At 37.3% G+C, this 20,306-nt stretch overlaps 1 protein-coding gene across 1 annotated transcript; it reads right to left on the bottom strand.

Annotated features, from left to right (window-relative positions):
• Nucleotides 1-1,425: 1,425 nt before the first annotated feature.
• Nucleotides 1,426-19,780, bottom strand: LOC127761678 (UDP-glucose:glycoprotein glucosyltransferase). Its single transcript, XM_052286003.1, has 37 exons — nt 19,186-19,780; nt 17,710-18,108; nt 17,480-17,633; nt 17,037-17,208; nt 16,710-16,783; nt 16,514-16,610; nt 16,277-16,389; nt 15,994-16,109; nt 15,260-15,317; nt 14,613-14,765; nt 13,808-13,906; nt 13,549-13,704; nt 12,814-12,882; nt 11,983-12,071; nt 11,723-11,885; nt 11,409-11,543; nt 11,228-11,333; nt 11,046-11,140; nt 10,844-10,956; nt 10,529-10,736; nt 9,647-9,715; nt 9,299-9,444; nt 8,833-8,934; nt 8,384-8,531; nt 7,044-7,100; nt 6,838-6,968; nt 6,660-6,748; nt 6,276-6,589; nt 6,107-6,199; nt 4,376-4,437; nt 3,915-4,017; nt 3,595-3,753; nt 3,341-3,481; nt 3,209-3,252; nt 3,011-3,125; nt 2,102-2,254; nt 1,426-2,015 (listed from the first exon to the last, which is right to left on the bottom strand). Exons 1-37 carry the CDS (start codon nt 19,356-19,358, stop codon nt 1,854-1,856), a joined length of 4,830 nt encoding a protein of 1,609 aa, XP_052141963.1. The 5' UTR covers nt 19,359-19,780; the 3' UTR covers nt 1,426-1,853.
• Nucleotides 19,781-20,306: the final 526 nt, after the last annotated feature.

Below are 20,306 nucleotides of genomic sequence, written 5' to 3'. Positions count from 1 at the left end.
TCTTAAAGAGTTCAGAACAAATATTAAATCCTAAGTATGTTGTGTTTATGGTAATTTTGGTGATGGGTAGGTTGAGCCACGGCTAATAAGCCGTCGAAAAATAAATGAGACAACCCGAAAATTTTAAGATCAGACTTATACTTCTATTCTAAAATGTCAAAAGCCATGGCCGAATATTAGAAAACAATGAAAAAAAAGGCTAAAATATACTCCAAAATGAACTTCTAAATTCTGGCTACGTTTGATAAGCCAATAGGCAGATAGTGATAGATTTAGTGTTTTCGTTGCAACGTATGGAAGCTTTGCTAATGTTTTTTTCTAAAAAAAGAAGTCAAGCATATATGACCTTGATGGAACCGTAACTTTGTAGGAAAACTCTTCCTTCCTTAATAGAAAGTAATTAGTTTTACTCATCTTGGTTTTTTTATCCCAAATATAAGAAACAACTACTACTAACGCAAAAAAACAGAAAAAAAATTATCACATTTTTATTTGTATCACTCTAATAAATATAATGTATGTATCGAGAGTGAAAGATTTAAAAAATAAATTCATGGGAGAGGAATATGGTAATATATTACATGCATACATTTGTATCTTATATTATGAAATATATATATATATAAAAGTTACGCATTAGTATATTTTAGGTGGAGGAAGTACTTCTGAGTTCAATGGGTGTGTTCGGCTGCCCAACTGCAGTGGCTATGGTAGAAATTATGTGTTGCTATTGTAGCTACTGACTACTATCTAGTAGTCACATCGAACAGGCCCAATGCACATAAATAAAACTTAATCCAAGCACTACACTGCAACATAGGAAAAGAGTGGTGTAATATTGTAACAAAGCAAATAATTAACAAATTTGCTTACAGCTAATCTGAATGTATAGTTTATTGTTTTAATTTAACTGAGATTTATTTGCAGGTTTGATATCTAGTGGTGCTCACTGTTCGAAATGAAAATCCCAGTATCAGTTTTCTTAGCCGATAGCGTTTCGTTCTTGTAGAGTAGATAATTGGATTTTGATTGAGTTATTTTTCTAAGGGAAAAAGGAAAAGGAGGATTCAAAATCCTTTTTTCTTCTGACTTTCCCAAACACAAAATACCTCCTTATATTCGCACTCTCAAATGAGAGTGGAAGAAATTCGACTTTCATATAATATCTTAATAGTAACCCACAATAGAGCTATATTTTTTCCCCAACACAATAGATAACTGTAATCCCTCTACCCACAATAGATAACTGTAATCCCTCTCCCCTCGAGAGGCGCTTCCATGCCTCGCCTGCTTAATTTGGAGTAGCTTTTACCTGAGAAATTATCAATTATCGTAGATTTATCAAACTCTGCAGCGCCCTTTTTTTGGTGCGTCTTTCGAAATTCCTATCTTAGAAAAATGAGCATCAAATTTCCACGTATCAAATACACAAACTACAAATGTTTTGGAATACCAACACCAAAGTATCTAACATTCTCGAGCTTTGTTGGGTGCCAACTTTTACAAAATTCTCGGGCTGCCAGATTGCTAATACTAGCTTTCAACTGGCAGTTGCCAATAAACTTTACAGCGTCCCAGGAAGAACATCTTAATACACGAATTGGGATTACAGTGTTCTATGTATACAAGTTCTTGAAAAACTACCAACTAGACCCCTTCGTGAACCTATTTTCGGCAGTTAGCCCTACAAAATGCAAAATGGCACCACCATTGATTATTGATCATCGATTGATTCGCACATTATGGTATCTGCACTTCATTGCCCCCTGAACCAGCAATATGATTTTAACTGCTGGGACACCAGAGAACTACAGTCAGTGTGAAGAATCGTTGCCTCCAAAGCGGCTGGTGTATCATAGCTCATCATGTTTTGCGCCTTTATCATCTGACTTTGGTGTATCAGATGGCGGGGAAGTAGTTCCTGGTGACTCCGGATTATCTCCCAAGATTCGTGCTGTGAACTGCCTTGCTTCACTGTCAAGATCAACCCACTCTGGAACAATTCTTTTGGCACCCTAGAAAGTCGATTTATAACCTTAAAATTAGTTCTAGACAAGAAACAGGAAACAAAATATGGACTATTACTGCAAAATAATTTTACCTGAAGCTTTGGCTCCTTTGTCATTGGGTTGTTGCAAAGATCAATGGTTTTTGCTCTTGCCTTTGTGGCATTTCCACACCAAGATTCACACCATAGCCATTCTTGAGGGAGAGAGAATATGGGCACAGTATGCTGAGCATAATTTGGGAGATCCTGAATATAAAGGTGTTGCAAGTAAGCATTCACACATGTTCACATCTGTAAACTGCATTTGTGTAGTTTCTTCCATTAATCTCTGCACACCACAGCATGTTTCTGCAAACTAGTTTTTTTAATTTTCTGCTAGACTTAAACCAGCTGTCCTAGTGCGAATTGACAATGAGCTGCACTTTGTATTTAAAATGGGAAACCTATGGGTTAACTAGTTGGTGGTTCCCACTCAAACGATTGCGCCATATGATGTTTTATGAACTTTTGATATTAGGTTTCGATAACAGAGATAAGTGAGATGGCTATGAAACATGCCTCTTGCAATCACAGGTCTCAGAATAGAGTTCAGAATTCAGATGGCCATGAAACATGCCTCTTGCAACTGTACAAGAAGGTTCTGCCATGCTGTCAATTATTTTCTGTCAGGTAGCAAAGTCTAACAGTTTTCTTTTTGAAGAACATTTTTTTACCATAGCCTAATATAAAATAAAAATTATTTGAGTTTTAATATTCAGTTTTTTTCCATATCTTGTTTCACTAGAAGAAATCCAATTCTTATGTGAATCCAGGTCTGCAGCCACTAAATGAGCAGTACCGACCAAAATCCATTTCATCAAATGAGACTGTACAATCCAGGTAGTCCTGATAAGGCAGTTGTGCATGCAGGTTTGCCAACCAGGTTGACTTGGAATTGTACAGCCTTATGATCCCTGTAATGTGTTAAGTAGATCAATAAATGTATTAGCGGTGGTCAATTACCTGATCAAGATTTGAGAGACTATTGGGGTCTTTGCTGAGTGTTTCATAGAAGACCCGTAGAGTATCTCCAGAAGCAGTTTGCCGAAATTTGGCCAAATCAACAACATAAAGAGCACTGGAATAACACCAAATCATAACAATTACAACACAAAACCAGAAAGAATGAATTGGCATACCATATGCAAAGATCACACCCACCTGATGTGGTATGGTCTTCCTCGCAGATGATCTTTCCAGAAACCCTTTCACAGAGGGAAAGCAAAAGGGAGTTAGCAAACAACTTGACCAAAAAACATTTATTATGTAACCAACAACAATTTGGTAACTTACTTGCTTCCAAAATCGATAGCCATCCATCTCCTTGTTGTTATCGCAGAATGGAGTATACGCAAGGGGACGACCCTTCAGATTCATGTCATACAGTTCTCCCATGTCTGCTCTCACAATTTGATCTGCGTCAACAAAAATAACCTACATGGAAAGTGTCAGAGTAATATTATCCATCACGATGAACTGTGGCTTAGTTAACGTATAAATAAGGATGGTCATGAATCTACAAGGATGAATATAACATAAGAAAATACCTTCCTCAGTGAAAGTGGAAATATGACATCTAGAAACAAGATCTTGTATGCCCATATAATTCGCTGCTTCTCTTTCTGTTTGTGCAACCATGTTGGCCATTTATATGTGACAAGCTCGTACTCAAATCCATATTCCTGGGCCATATGGGGTATGACATCCTGGCCATTGGATTATTGGTTAGACAACAGGCATCTAATATCTTCTCATTACTCAACTCAAAGGAAGACATCTAATATCTTCTCATGAAATACTCAACTAAAGGCAGACATCTAATATCTTCTCATTAAATACTCAACTCAAGCAAAGGCAGCTCACGTACCTTGAACTGTGGAGATAGATAGTTCTTTATGAACCAGAATTTCACAGGTCTTTGTGTTTGCTTTAATACACTCAAAATCATTATCTTGAGGAAACGTTCATACCTGCAACAGAACACTTTGCAGCTAAATCACCTGTTCTCATTACTTCTCAAAATAACATGTTCTTTGTAGGGTAATAACCAGCGCTTTGCTCTGGAAAAAGTAGACTAGGGAAGAACACCGGATTGTACGGTCCAACAGAGAAACTAAATTACAAGTTAATCAAAAAGTGCCAGTAATTAGTGTAAAAAAAGTAACAATGCCAGCAAGCAACAGGAAACTGGGTTTACAAATTTATAAGGTGTCATACAAAATAAAATATAAGAAACACCAGAAACGACATAAAGATCCAAAGAGAATGACAATGGGCAATAGAAGTAGCTAAGAAGTAGAGTAATAGACATGGACAATGGGCACTTACAGATGCCCAGAAGCAACAGAGAAAATGTTGATTGTCTCCCCTTGTCTTGCAGCTTTAAGGTCCTGAATAAAAATGCACAATAAAGGATATTTCTAACACACAATGAAGAACATAACCACTTAATGTAAGGTACAAGCTTGAGTGGAACTAATCTGTTACTTTTTAAAGGGAATCAACATTCTCCTAGAATCTGTAAAAAACATATTCATGGTACTATATAAATATATCAAGTAAAGAAATATATGCAATCCAGTAGCAATAAAAAGATGAATGTTTCTCAAATGCATTGATGTACATGTAGTTAGATGTACGCTCACCATCATCAAGCAAGCGTTTAGATTTATGCAATACTCAAAATTCAAACTGACCATCTCATCTTCTATCTCTATTAACTGTGATACCCAGATACATATCTCAAATGATTCACTTTGAGTGCATAAGATAATACATGTAAGTTTATTGGATAAATCTCTTATATTTTTGTCCCAATCTCTATTTTCTTACTCATTATCTCATTGGAAGGTGGGTCCAGGTCCCACATGTCAGTGAGACATGAGTAACAAATAAGGGATGATACCAAATTTAGAGTGGCAAAGAAGGAATTGACACATATATACTGTGTTTTCACATAACATCGACAGAGTTGCAACACAGAACATCCTTTTATATACTTTCCATCAAACAGACAAACTTCTTACAGAGTTTAGAATCCCAACTGTTCTAGATTTTTATATTGCAATGTATTTTTCTCAAAAAAACGGCAACTTCCTTTCAGTGAAACCAAATTAGCAGCTAAATATAATGTATATTTTTTTTAGTGTGTCATTATGTATCAGTTCTTGTGTACTCACTGTGTCCCACAAAATGTCCAAACCTAGCTTCCCAAGGTGAATATAAGGGGAGAGACAAAAGACCAAAATGCCCCTAATTAATAGCAAAGTTATATTGATGGGTGGGTAGGTGAGGAGTATTGAAGAGATAAAACTTGTCAATTTGCGGACCGATGGTAGGTAAGAAGGTAGAAGTTGGTTTTTTTGGGACAAATTTCAAACTCTAGAAGTTAGTTTATTTTGGGATGGAGGGAGTAGTTCCCAAGAACTTGTGAGAGGCTGAACTAGACATGTTTTTTGCAAAATGCTTTTGTAAAATTATAATGGAGTCTCAATCTACCGCGCGTCTTTTCAACTGATGGTGCAAAGTTACAAAAGGTACTCCTAAAGACCTAAGGAAGGGGGGATCAACTCTCTGTTCATTCTAGTAAGCTGGGAGAAATGGAAGCACTGACATGCTTGTGCTTTTGAGGGTGCGCCCCAATGTACAAGCCGTTCTGCAGTCTATTGCAGCGGAGAGCAGCCTTAGGTGTTACGCCCGCGCCTACGCTCTTCATGAACTCCTTGTCGATCGCTTGCCCTAGAAGCTTAATCCGTCGGGTTTTATTTATTTATTTGTGGGTGGGTGGGTGGGTGGGTGGGGAGGGGGGGTGGTCACTGGAATTTAAGCATACGTTGTATTGTTCGACTCTTGGGGAGGGATCGTTTTCTCCCTTGTATCCTTAGGAAAAAAGTTACAATGGAGTGATTCTTTATATAGAATTATTGACAGTTTAGAAGCAATTCAAAAGGAAAAACATGAAATCTTGCACCAAGTAAAGCTTGGTATTGCCTTTTCATACACTGTTTGCAGTAGCATGCAGGCTAGTAAACTTAAAGAGCTGACATAAGAAAGCCTTACAGAGATTTTCTCATCCTTCTTTTTTGATGATGAGTCGCCACTAATGAAACTAGAAGCCCACTTCAAAAGGTTGTTATTCCAGCCTTTGTTATCCTGCATTAAAAATGATTTTAAAGGAAATGTTGTTTAGAGTTTCAAGGATATGTTTGCAACTAAATAAGAAACAGACCATCTTTTCCTGGAAGTGGTTGTCATCATCAGCATTTAGCAAGTCCTCGTGCTCTTTTCCTCCTCTCTTTTGCACTTCAATGTGCATAAGTTTGCCCCTCAAGCTATCAATGGCAATGAGTTTTGAAGGTAGCTCATACAAATCTGCACTACGACCAGGCGCTAATTGTAGGTACCATACACCAGGGGAAACTTTCATCTGCCAGTAGCCCAAGTTGGCCATGACAAGCGTATCTACCAAGTGTGGTCTTCGTTTGGTACCAAGGATAAACTGAAGACCCCTGGGAGGGTCTCTATCCTTTTCCTTGCAATGGCCTGAAGAGAATTTCTTCTGTTAACAAAATAATCCACCAGAACCAAAAGAGATTATTGTCAAAGACTATACCTGTCAAGAGGAGTGCTTCAAGTTCAAACACTGCCTGCAATGTTATAACATCACCGAGATTCTCCAATAAAATGTTGTCCAGATCATGGCTGACACAAAAAAACAAGCAAAGAAGGTGATGATGCTACACTAAAAATAGCATTTCAGATATTTAGTTCATATTTAATGGGTAGCATACATGGCAATGACAGGTTCAACAAGCCATGGTTCAGGGACATCAATGTTCATCGTAAGTGTTTTCGATAGTGGCATATTTGCGAAGAAAGCTTTAGGTCCATGCACAGAATAATCGGTACTGCTAAAATCGTCCTGCAAATCAAATGGCCAAGTATTATTGTAGGAAATCAGTCGGTCACTATTGCTCGGTAAATATATGAGACTTACCATTGATGGAAGAACAAATCTATAATAGTTCTTTAAAGGTAGATCCGCAAGAGAACTCTGAAAATGGTCCATTAATGTTAGCTCTAAAAGCAGTTAGAATTGTAGCTAGTCCAAGCTCAAGCATAGAAACAAATTCATCCACCAAGACATAGCAATATGACTTTAAACAATACAATACAAATAATAGTTTCTCTCAATCATTAGCTTCAGCAAAAGATAGTGCTAACTCATGTTATAGTGCTAAGTCATGTTATTATCTACTCCCTCCATTCCAAATTGATCTACATATTTCATAGGTACACTAAGACCAAGAAAAGCTAATAACTCTCTCATACTATATTTACTCTAGCAACAAACTCAATGCATGCACCATCCCATTATTTCCTAGCCAACAGCAAATCAAGATATTGCATGTGGGTTATAAATACTTGTGTGCATGGATGCATGCATCAATGTCCATTTACTCCAATGCACAAATAACGAATAGACTTAATGAATGAACACAAATATGTAGATCATTTAGGAATAATCTCAAAAAAAATTATATGTAGATCAATTTGGAAAGGAGGGAGTATAAGGCATACAAATTGTGCACGGAGATGAACAATTAAAGATTATACAAAAACTTGCACGAATTGTGCACATAGATGAACAATTCAATTGAACATGATTAACTCAAGATGCAGAATGAACTGATATGTAAACAAATATCATAGAGTTGAGGAGAACTATGAGATAAGTGCAGTGGTTATTACGATATTTTTTGTAAATTTAAGGAGTGTCGGTGCCATTATGTAATTGAACTTTCAAAAGTAAAATCACGTTCTTATTCATTAGAGCAGATTCACTAAGAAATAAGGCTGGCACAGAATAGCATGAATTTAATTAATTATGCCGGCGAACCTCTAGCTACTGAAGTTGGTTAAAATGTTGAAGTTATTGAATTGATAGTAAGTGTAACAACAAAGATCAAACCAACCATATCAAAATAAAAGTAACGGAAAAGAAGCACTATGGATTATTACAGTGCATCATCCAACCAAAGCAACAAATAAGTCTGTTAATTGACGATATAGGTAAAGACTTAAAGCACTCAGTAGCCTCTACAAGATCAACATGCAATTGTATGATAACCTTTTTTTACCCAAAACAGCAGGAGAGGATCCTACTTTATTTTCTACTAAAAAGAATATTATTTACAAGCACTTGTACAATAACTTATTAGCTCACCGCAGTCTTGAAATTAAAACTTGGAAACAAAAACTACTCAAATCACGATGGGAAAATTCTTTCAATGCAGATGCAGAATTATATGTTGTGGTGAATAAACATATACGTACAATAGGATTCAGAACAATTCTCATGCTCGGCTCAATCTGTCTCCAGAGAATGCGTAAGAGTGGAGCAAGTTTTTGCCCAGCAGGACTTAGTGGGTCAATGACAGCATCGATATGAACACCTGAACTCATACCGTTCAGTTTAATAGCACTGCATGGCAGATTGAAACAGAAGGAGATGAGTGCAAACTGCTTAAAGTTAAAAAAAAATAACATCCAACAATACTGGAAGCTTTATGTTGGTTCAAGTGGAAGCTTTATGTTGGTTCAAGTGAAAAAATCGGTGGTTGGTACTTGAGGTTTAAATATAAGCATAATAAAAGAAATTAGTGGGCAAAGTGTGCATTGGATACCATGTCAATGTCCAGAAAAGGCAAGTAAAATAGAACAGAACAAGCAATAACACATATTCCAGCTGAAAGTTGATGCATGCAAACATAAAGGAGATTTACCTGTGCTCTGCATGCAAAATTTCAAAATGGGCTCTTTCGGATGGCCTTTCACGAATAGACATTGATGATGAAATCAACATGGCGACATCGCTGTAGAATTTGCTGCCAACAAAGTACATATAGTACGATTTCTCGATAAATGAAATAACTTCACATTTTTATTATTAGAACCACGCCAAATAAAAGTACTTATTAGATCAGTTAATTTTTCAATATAATATTTCATGTTTTACTGTCATCTGAAAAATTGGGGAAAAGAGAGGAAAACAGAAAAGAAAAGGAACACAGAACTTGCCTCTGGAGCTAATATTCTAATATAAAGAACGAACAGTTCAACAGATAAAGTGTAAGTACAAATATGCACCTCACGTAGAGAGAATTTAATCATTTGAAGACACCAATCAGGTTAGACCATTAATAAACCCCAATGGAAAGAGCTACAGGAACTAGCACATGCCTAACTTACCTTGTCAGGTCATCAGGGTCGACACCTGTCCATTCGATCTCTTCAATTATTTCATAAATGTGTTTTGTTCTCAATTCGTACTCCATAGACTCAAGCAGGCCTAAATCATCAGTTAGAAATGAATCTCCTTCATTTACAACAAATACCTGAAAGGTAAGGAATAGCATGAAGTCGTGAACAACAGAAGCTGCCGACAGATCAGATTGAAGTAACTGTTATCATGAGCACAGATTCCCAAAATAGTGAAGTAGTACCACTGTTTTACTGCTCGGAGGCAGATATGGTGGCCAATATGTATTGGTGTATGCGTGTATCAACAAATAAATGAAGGGGGACACAAAAGCTTACCCGTCCATTCGTAATCACAGCATTGCTGCCAAATTCAAGCCCTAGTTTCCCGAATAAGAAGTCAGACAACTGCACAACCAAAGAAATAAAAAGGTGATATGTTTCAGAGCGAATTTGATAAGAAACTGACAGAAACTTATTAAGAAGTTCTTAATTAAGGGCGAGCAAAATTCAAAATGCCTTTTTTTTTTGTTCCCACTGAAAGCTGGTCTTTTTGTTGGCAAGTTTAAATAGGTAAGCCTACTGTCTTGTAGGGGAAATATGAATGGAAAGTTGAACAAGAGTTTTGGTTTGAAAGACAAAACTGGTCCTGAACCAGCAGAGAACTTGTCAGACACTAGCCAGGAATAGGTAGATACAACTGCCCAAGGATCTACCTAGGATTACAGTATGCACGTTGTGAGATCCCTGAGTGCATGCCAAGAATGAGCAAAAAGATAAATGCTTGTGCCTTGCATGCAGCCTGGTTGCTGCACGGAGTTGGGCTCAGCTCTTACAGAAATTGAAACAGGGCTAAGTTTGTGTCTTTGTGCTCAACATGGTGCATCTACATTCTGATTTCTAGGGGATCTTCAGGTGCCAAGCAAGACATGAGCCATATGGCTAAATATTCTGTAATTCATACAGCTGTAAATCTCATTCAAACCAAGTTTGAGCTAGCTCTAGCATCCAAAATGGAACTGAATTGGTCAACCAGTCTAGTACAAGAATTAGATTGATTTATATATAAAGACTTAACGTGTTTCTAATCTACGGTTGCCTTTTCCAGCTCAGTACAAGCTCTCAATGTATGCATTTGTCGAGCCAATTAAAATGGCGCATACTAACAATTTAGTTAAAGGGAGACATTTACAAAAAGGATAGGAAAGCTCAAGTCAAGACCTTATTCATTCCTCTGAGGACTGCATCATGAGAATAACTTGTAAACCACGCTTTATAATTATCAACAGGCAAGCCAGTTTCAGCAGCTATGCTATACACCTTCTCCCTCATAGTGCTAATCTTATCACCAACCCCGGAAGAAGGCACATGTTGTCCTTCATAAAATTTGCAGAGCTCATGCAGGAAGTCCAGTACCTTTTCCTTATAGCTAAGGACAAAAATTGGCTCATCCAAATCAGAGACAAACTAGATGTACGCAATGTTAAGAGTAAAGCAAACAAATTCTGTATATCTACCCAAAAATGAGGAGCAAACCTGAAAGATGAAATGGTTCTATCGAAGATATCCTTCATATGTAAAATAGGTGATGGATTATCATTGCGGACATAAATTAGTAGACCAACACGAGCTCTATTTGACCCAGCCATCTAAATCATGTCAAAAGGCAAGATACTATTTGTGAGAAAACAACATAAATGGCATTGGAATAGGCACGATAGGCAATTTCTGCATCTACCAGGTAACGTATGGCCTCATGAAGCAACTTTATCCCAATCTTCGAAGAAATATCAACAGCAACTAGATGAGTGACAGGCTTGGCATCATCTGTAGCTGCAGACAGATTTGATAGCAACATGTCAGCACCAACAACCATTAATGGTAGATGACAAGATACAGCCAAAGAAGTAGGAAGCATACTTCCATGAGAGTGTAAATAAGTAATGTCATGAAGTGTAGAATCTCCCTGATGATACGGTCCAACTAGTGAGACAAATCTCTTATTCTCAGTGCTCTTGCCAGTTATCTGAGAAGAAAATTTCTATGGTTAAATAGATTGATAGGCAACAAACTATATTTTTTTAGATTTCTGTGTACTTACCGATGGATTGTAACGCTTGTAGCTACTTTCTGACAAAAATTTCTCTAAAACATCTGTATGGGACTGGATATGCCCATAATAGACTTGTTCTTGTATCCTAGGAAGCTCATCGTTCATAGCATTCATGGTTGCGTCCTTTAAAAAAGTATATCACGCATGAAATGGACATCATATTAGTTATAACATAGAAAGATATATTCCATAGCTGTTGAGCAAAATAAGAGCACTACAAATGCAGAATAGACAAGTCATTGTTCTTAAATTTAACATTATAGGCCAGCTGCTACCAAAGTTTAAGTTGAATAATTAACTACCTCGCTTGATTCATGCACAAGTCCATTCATCAATAGGCAACACTGGAGTTTATACAACCCAAGTTTGTGAACAAAACGAGAACTTTCTTCAGCCTCTTGTTTGTGCATGTTCTCTTTTTGCAACTTTAGCAGCACATCTTGAGGGTGAGATTTAGCACTTGACCTGTACATTACCAAATATTAGTAGAACAAGGAAAACATGTTAAATATATTTGAACAATTATCTCCAACAAAATATTGAATTCAGTGAATGAGCTTACAATAAGGAATCAACAAATGCCCCTTCAACATGATGAGCTTCCACAGACTCTTCATTATAGTCATCACCACTGTTCTGTGATTTATGTATCTGGAGAAGAAAATATCACAAGGATTAGAACTATAGGAAACGAAGAACATCTAGAGTGTGCACAGATTGGCAAGACAATTAAATAGCAAATATAACATAAAGAACATGATCATGATTTCACTAGTGATATTTTAGATGGAAACTGTAACATGCCCACCTGAGCAATATTATTCAAGGATCAATATGCAACATAACAATAGACAAATGCCACTACATTCCAATTTCTTAGAGCCATGTCAGACATGTAATTCCATCAACCATTATCAATTTTCCGAAGAAACAAAAAAGAAAGAAAGAGAACTAATCATGAAAGGATATATAAAACAAATCTCAACTTTTACTTCAGATGAAAAATTGGTGAAAGGGTTGTTCAGCAAAATTAGAAGTCTAGCAGACACCTCTTCCACATGTTTTTAAGCTCTGTCAATTATGATGAACAGTTTGCAATGATTTTTTACACCACAATAAGCTTAGCACAAAACTTAACACAAATGTCATCACTCACGGAAGGCACAAGGCAGAGAGGATGATGAAAACTAACAGAAGCACTGTATTTTATGCCAAAAAGAAGAGAAAATATGCCAAAGCTCAAATTCTTTTAGACATGAAATTGGTCTAGCATACAGAAAAAAGATATATTCAAGTATTGAAAGATACACGTTTCCTTCTTTTGCCACCATATCCACTCAAGCTGAATTTTCTAGTTTATAAATAGCAAATCAAATATGTTATGTGCACTCACATTGCTTAGGAACTGGTATGCCAACTGCGTTGAGTATGTTTCCTTGATGTACAGGAATAGCCTTATTATCTGCAAAAAGGGAAACATGGTGCATCAATTCCTTTTATGAGGCAATTAAGGTTATAATCCATCTCACTAGTCAAGACCACTAGGAAATGTGCTGCATCATATTGTACGATGACGCATATTCATAGATTTCCCTTTCTTATGTTCATACCCCTTATAGTTTAAAATAGTACATAGGACATACTAACTGTAATCTTCTGCTGCTGTGTATCCCTTCCAGTTCAGAATAATTACATGGACCTACTAATTGCAATATACTGTTACTAGGAATCCCTAAAATTATAATCTTATTATGCTGTGAATCGTCCTATCAATAGAAAACATGGGTCGTGTGCACCACATATGTACATAATGGTAAGTCACGAAAAATGGAACTACCAGAACATGTAGGTTGCAAGGACACGGTATGTAAATGTTTATTTATCAACAGGAAAAAAGAAAAAGGACCACATAAGCATCAGACTAACATAAAATGTGTATTACATTAAATATAGGACGCCCCTTTAATATTGTATAATGTAATGTACACTTGATTCCTTCGAGCATTAGTAGTATTTAATGAAAATATAAGGTAAATAACTCAAGTAATTATAATGCAATACCAGTTTCATGCTCTACACATCAAACAATGATCTCAAGAATTCAAAGTAAATTAAAAAAAATGATTACCAAAATAGAAATATCCTCCTCAGTCTTAGACCCATTATTTACTGGAAGATTGCCATCATTTTCTTCAATAACACTAATAAGCCTTGAAGAATACAATATAATGCCAAACCTTATAGGGACACTATCTTGGTATAGAGATAGAACCATGTCAATGGTCTGTAAAGATTTAAAGAGAAATGGCAACAGGACACCCAGTTAGAAAAAGGCTCCAGGTTAAAAAGACAAAAACATAAAACTGGAAGGTAAGAAAGAGACTAGCCTCTGCACCACAGACTGAAGCAGGATCAAGCACATAAACAGCATGGAATAGATTTTTGCGGATGTAGCGCATCTGACCAGGGAAGACTGGCATCAATAGCTGCAAAGGAAGAAGAAAAAATTAGTAAGTAATAGTAATTAATTAAGGTTGGTATAGTTGCGTCATACAATTTTCTCGAAAACGAGAAAATGCAGAAAAGAAAACACAAGCAACCAATGTTGAATAGCATATGCAAAACCACTAATATTTAGATTTCACATGTATGGTAAACGTGAACTTTTGTAGTAGTACAAACTAAAAAACATTAAGATATACTGTTGATATATATCAGCCATGGAAAGCTAAGCTTGAGAATTAATAGTGAACCTATCATACCAAAACAGGATATCAGTGTTGTCAAGCAAGATATCTATTTCATACTTCCTTCGTCCCAAAATAGTTGTCTTTCTAGGATACAAAATATGTCCCAAATAGGTGTCACTTTTGAGTAATAGCAGTCCCATCAATCATCTCCTATTCAAATTTCTTCTCTTTTTACCCTTGCACATCCTCCAACTCCCATTCAAATAAGGGGTATTATAGTCTTTTCTTCTCAAATCTTAATCTATGCTAATCAACCTAGAAAGACAACTATTGTGGGACGGAGGGAGTAATGAGTATAAGGATATATTCTTAGTTCTCTAGTAATTCCTAAAGCCTTGGAAATAGAAGGTTGTAGTCCCTCATTTGACTTGGCACAGCAAAGCAACATTCTAATGACAATCTTATTTCAATGGTGTTAATAAAAAAGAGAAAAGAACAAAACCTCATTGATGTTGCTTCTCCACCTTTTATATAACGCATCTTCCTCCAAGTTATTAAGATAATGAACATGGGAAGACCGGAAGTCAACACGGAACGAGTTAGATTCTGTTGGTGGAGCAGCTGACAGGATCTTGTGGACAGCGCTTCCAGGAATCTGGTAGGCATTTGAAATTAATTACGAAATAAGTTACACCTCATAAGAAAGTAAATAAAAATGTATTCCCTATAAACAAATGAAACAAAAGAAAATAATAGTTTTTAGGCAAATATGTTTGGTGCAGGATTTCACAACTTGACAGTCCACACCATAAATATCCAACATTGTAAGAGATTAAGAACTTAAATAACATTTATCATAAAAAAAGCAATTAGAAACAAATATGTTATTTGAGTATAACCAAGAAATATCATCAATCTGGTGTATTCTGCAGTTATACAGCATTTCACACTTAGGCGTTGCATTTCACCAAAAGTTGTCAAACTAGTTTTTTTTTCCAACAGGTTCGAATTATCAACACTGGTAGACAGGTGTTCATGCATTCCTCATAACTGGGATGTTAAGAGGAACAACCATCAAAAGTAAATCTCTTGGAAGGAGCCAAGGTCAACCCATTAAACATGTTTAATAGCACATTTATCAAAATTCACCTTTAGTTTGACAAACTGATCAGCAAGAGATAATTCCTCATGGACCATATCCATCAACCTGTCAGACAAACCAGAATCAAATGTGTACTCTATTAGTTAAATAGAGTATGATATTAGTCAGAAATCTGGTAACAATTTTAAGATAGATGAATTACTAAAGTTAGCAAAACAGAATCAGGTTCCCGGAAATGTGTGCTCTATTAGTTAAATATGCAAATTTAGTGTTCGGGAAATGTGAGAAACAGGATAAATACCAAATTATTATGTCCAGACAAATAAAAATCTGTATGGCCTATATGAGCAAACAGATTGAGGAGAAAACTCTCAAACAATGTGATGCACTGAATATTTGCAACATGCGCAACTATAAAACTGATTGGACTTTTATCTTCTTATGCATCAAATGACTAACACCATATAAAAGCTGTATTGTGTTATTGTTCTTGTCAACAATCTCTCCAGGCAGCTGTTGAATTGTAGAATATCATTTCGTCGTAGGTTTACAGTTACCATTTGCTCTGTAGCATGTTTTCTAACAACAGGTGGTGTAGAGGAGTTAATTGCAAAGTGTTATAGAATACAGTGATTCACACCAAAACCAAGTGTGAAGGAAATAATCAACTTTGGTGTGCATCAGACAAGAAGAAATCTGCTAATTTACTTGGCTAATGAAAGTGGGAAAACATATTAAATAATCAGAAACATTGTTATCTCGGAAATACAGTGTAACATACAGGTAAAGATCGAGATCCTCAATATTAATCAAAGCACCATTCAAAGCCATCAATGACTTGCCAGGTGGAACCATTCGCTGATTTGCAATTATTTCATCCTTGATTGAATCGTCAAGCTGTACAAACATGAAATCGTCATTAATATTCTTCATGCAGAAATAGTTCATACGAATGTATTCAAAAACAAAATTTTCATCTCCCCAACAAAACATATATATAACCAACAGTTCATTGCTTATGAGCACATCTAGACATCTAAAGTGAGCTCAGAAAAAGCATCCACCTTCATCCGTGACAGTGATGAAACTATACTGGGGAAATTTTGATTAATTTCCTGCATTGACTGTAAAGGATCCGATGCATGGAGGATTCTCTGCGCTGTCTGATGACCCAAGTCTGCAGTATGGAAATTATCACAAATTAAAAAGGCACTCTTATACCATTGAATAACAAAACATTGGAATAAAAATAGAATCATGAGGAAGTGTCAGGAATGCTCATCAGCTTATCACAACACTACCTTTGAGTTCCCATACTTCAAGTGTGTCAGATACTGTCGATGACAACAGATAATCCCTGAAGGACATTATCTCAGCATTTAACGCTGGTTTGCGTTCCTGGATGCACAATGAGGTAAAAAGATATTGTCAATACCATCCATTTGTGCATCACATCAAAGTCCATGTAGTTAGATTTATTGACTGAAAGAAGCAGACCAAAATCTTGGAAAATATAAATCCTCTGACTTCTTGACTGAGGTCTTCAGTCTTAGGATCTTCCAGAGCAACACCTGGGAGTGGAAAATGCTGTTCATTCAGTATTTCAAATAAAATATGCAATAAAGTTCGGGTCTTCATGATGTCAACAACGCATAATCCACCCAACCAAACTGAAGAGGAATATAATATAATTCCTTATTGGCTACTTTATTGATTTATTTCAGATAAAAGGATCTGGTGCAGATTTACTTGAGAATTTCATAACAGATTTGCTTTCTTAATATAAAAAAGGGTGAGGAGTGATAAAATGCATGGGAGTGTTACCCTTCTTTATAGCAGTGTCATCCATGGCCTTGTATTCCATGTTCTTGAGAGCAAGTTCCACACCATATCCACTCAAAGTGACTGCATCTATAGCACCAACAGAACCACAGAAGCTAGATGTAGCCTGACATCCAGATGGCAGGACATGGCGCAGGGCATATCTTACTTTTCCCTAGAAAAAACATATAATGCATATTAGAGAACTACAGCAAAGGAAATTATGTATGACGTAGAAAAGCTATAGAACAGAAGCAATAGCCAAAGAAAACAATAAAATACCTTTTGAAATAATAAAAGAAAGAGTTCAAGAATCATGAGTAAATGGGAACAGAAATTTAATATGCAATGCCATGGTAATGTTATGGACCTTATCCCTCTACTTTCTAGAGCTCGTTGTTTGCTCAGGATTTCATACACTCTTAAATACATTGGAGAACGGTTACCTGCTTTGATGCTTCTGCCAGGTGAACATGCAGCTCTTTGAAGCATTTTGTCCCAAAAGCCCCATAAAATATAGCAATTGGAGCAGTAATATTTGATTGAGGATATATATGGTCAAACTCAAAGAGTTCAGGTTGTTGAGTGGAGTCCACAGCTCTGCTCAGCAAATATTCTCAGTTGCCCATTTACAGCCCTAACAAAGAGATCAAAAAAAAGAACAGAAGATACTTACAGTTTGCCCAAGCCATCAAGCCATTTGCGTAGATCAGCTGAGTTTAATAATAGAGCACTCCCCGTGTCTACCCAGCAGCAAGTTCCTTTAACAGCCTCATGAAAATTTTCCCCAGTACTAGGACCAGAGGTTTGCTCCAAAGTGCCATCTTTAACAGGAATAGAGGATAATGACTCCTCCGCAAGCTGCCTGTAGAGCACTAACCTTGGCGATGCTGACCGAAGGGTAAGTGAGAACTCAAAAATTGAAGCCAGTGGCTCACTCAGAAATGAGCGGGCATCCTCAACAATCTTCTGAACACAACACTTGGCTGTCAAACATTCAGATGCCTTATCGAGTTCCTTCCAATGGTCAATAAAATCCCAAAATAGATCCTTCCATTCTTTTGAAAGCAGTTCACTAACAAAAGCGAGAACATAAGATATATTAAGTACCTCTTGGAAAATAACAAGTAACATTAACCAGGTTAACACTGCTGCGAAGTGCTCATATACAAGCTGAATGTTTATGTTTACACTTTACACGAAAAGCATATAGCTTATAGGGAAACAGTATTTACTTGCACCCACCAGCATTAGTCGTTACAATGAAAATGCATTCGTTAATTAATTTTATTTATTTATATATATATTTATATTTATATTTATATTTATATTTATATATATATATTTATTTATATATATATATATATATATATATATATATATATCTATGTATGTATGTATGTATGTATGTATATGTATCTATATATATATATGGCAGTTCTGTAGTATTTGAGCTAAGATAAATACACTGGCTTGTCCAGAGCACCATAAAATCAGTAGCAGCCAGAATTTGGGTATACATAAATAGCACTTGAGTTGTACAAAAATTACTGGGGTTGCAAAAAATACACCAAGTATAGTGTCATTATTCACTAATATGAACAACTTGAGACTAGTCCAATACTTAAAATAAAATTCAATTTCACACAAGCAGTGAAGCGGCCACAAAATTCAAATGCAGAACAATAGCGAGCGAGCAAAAAATAACATGGTACCAAAAACCTCATAAACCTAAAATTTTGCTCCAAATAATTTCATAATTTATGAGGATTCAATTCCGCAAAATCACCCGATTTAAACATAGGAAAAGTGTACTGGTGACCAATCAAAATTCAGAATCTAGGTGTGTCAGTGTACAGATCCCGTTCCACATCATCCCAGTACTAGTAAAATTTTTATGTGAGAAACAGGCAGCTAAGCATGGCGTGTTTTCTACATGGCGTGTTTTCTACTTGGGCAGCTCTATTTTTTCTAAAAAATATATATATACATCAACCGAATGGCTTGCTCGCAGTTTTGCGATACGCCAGGTTCTCAATGCTAAACCCTCACATATCAGATTCAAATGAGAAACACTAATCAAAGTCAAATTGACATATCTCGACCAAACAGAGCCACATACACCAGCAAATCGAGCAAACCAACCACTCACCTGGCTTCGAGCAGCAGCGGCGTGCCGGCCCACTTGGCCCGGAGCGCCACCTGCACGTTCTTCTGCCGCCGGATCTCAGCCGCGGAGCCGCCCGCGGCGAGCCCTGCCACGAGCACCACCGCTACCACCGCCGCCACCGGAACCCGGGATCGGGCCCCACGTGCCGCCTCCATGGGGGGTACGAGCACGCGCACCCCGCCGATCCGGGTCCCTCCCTCCCCGCCTCGCCGCTCCGATCCGACAGGCTACGCGGCGGCCTGCATCAAGAGGGATCCGCGTGGGTTTTGGGGCGGCCTGGCCGCCGTCGAGATGCCGAACACGAGTGGGAGGGAGGGGGGAGACTTCGCTGGAGACTTGGAAGATGTGTGCCGAGTTGGGGTGTGTGGGCCGGACCGAGTGAGCTTGTATTTAGAGAAGCCGGCACCGTTGGATGGAAGCTCTCCTCGCGGGATGGATGGAAATCGACGCAGGCGCGGGTGAGAACTAGCGAGGAGATGGGAGTCGAGGCCGAGAAGACGGGCTCGGCGCCACCGCCTGCTCGCAGTCGCAACTCGCAAGGGGAGTAGCGTAATGGATATCGGCGCGATGCTACGGCGCAGGCGGAACAGCGGACGCCGAGACGGAGGTGTCGTCGTGTCGACGGAGGGCAGATCGATCGACCAGTTGACTACTCTCCTTTACCCCGCGGGCGCTGAGGCAGTTTGACAAAAGGTTAAGGTTGTCTTTAGTTCACGTTAAATTAAAAATTTGATTGAAATTAGAATGTTATGATGGAAAAGTTGGAAGTTTAGGTGTATAAGAAAGTTTTGATGTGATAAAAAGTTGGAAGTTTGAAAAAGTTGGGAACTAAACCAGACCTAATTAGATTCATGCCAATGCAAATATCCCGACTTGAAAAAATGCTATTACGAGATATATGAAACCAAGTTGTAAACAAAATGTACTGGTGATACTACAACATAGAGAGTATTCAATTTGACAAAGAAACGACATAACGTGATATTTTATCTTGGTCCGTAAAGTTCAGAGTAGCAGATACTTGCTGGTAATTTGGGATATTTGCTGATAAAAGAAGTAATGATAGTTTGAGTCATGTGTAACATTGGGGTGTTGTGTACTTG

This window comes from Oryza glaberrima, chromosome 2 (genome assembly GCF_000147395.1).
Source record: "Oryza glaberrima chromosome 2, OglaRS2, whole genome shotgun sequence".
NCBI classification, from domain to species: domain Eukaryota; kingdom Viridiplantae; phylum Streptophyta; class Magnoliopsida; order Poales; family Poaceae; genus Oryza; species Oryza glaberrima.
Note: the sequence above shows the minus strand (reverse complement) of the source record. Positions and strands in the feature narration are given on the sequence as shown.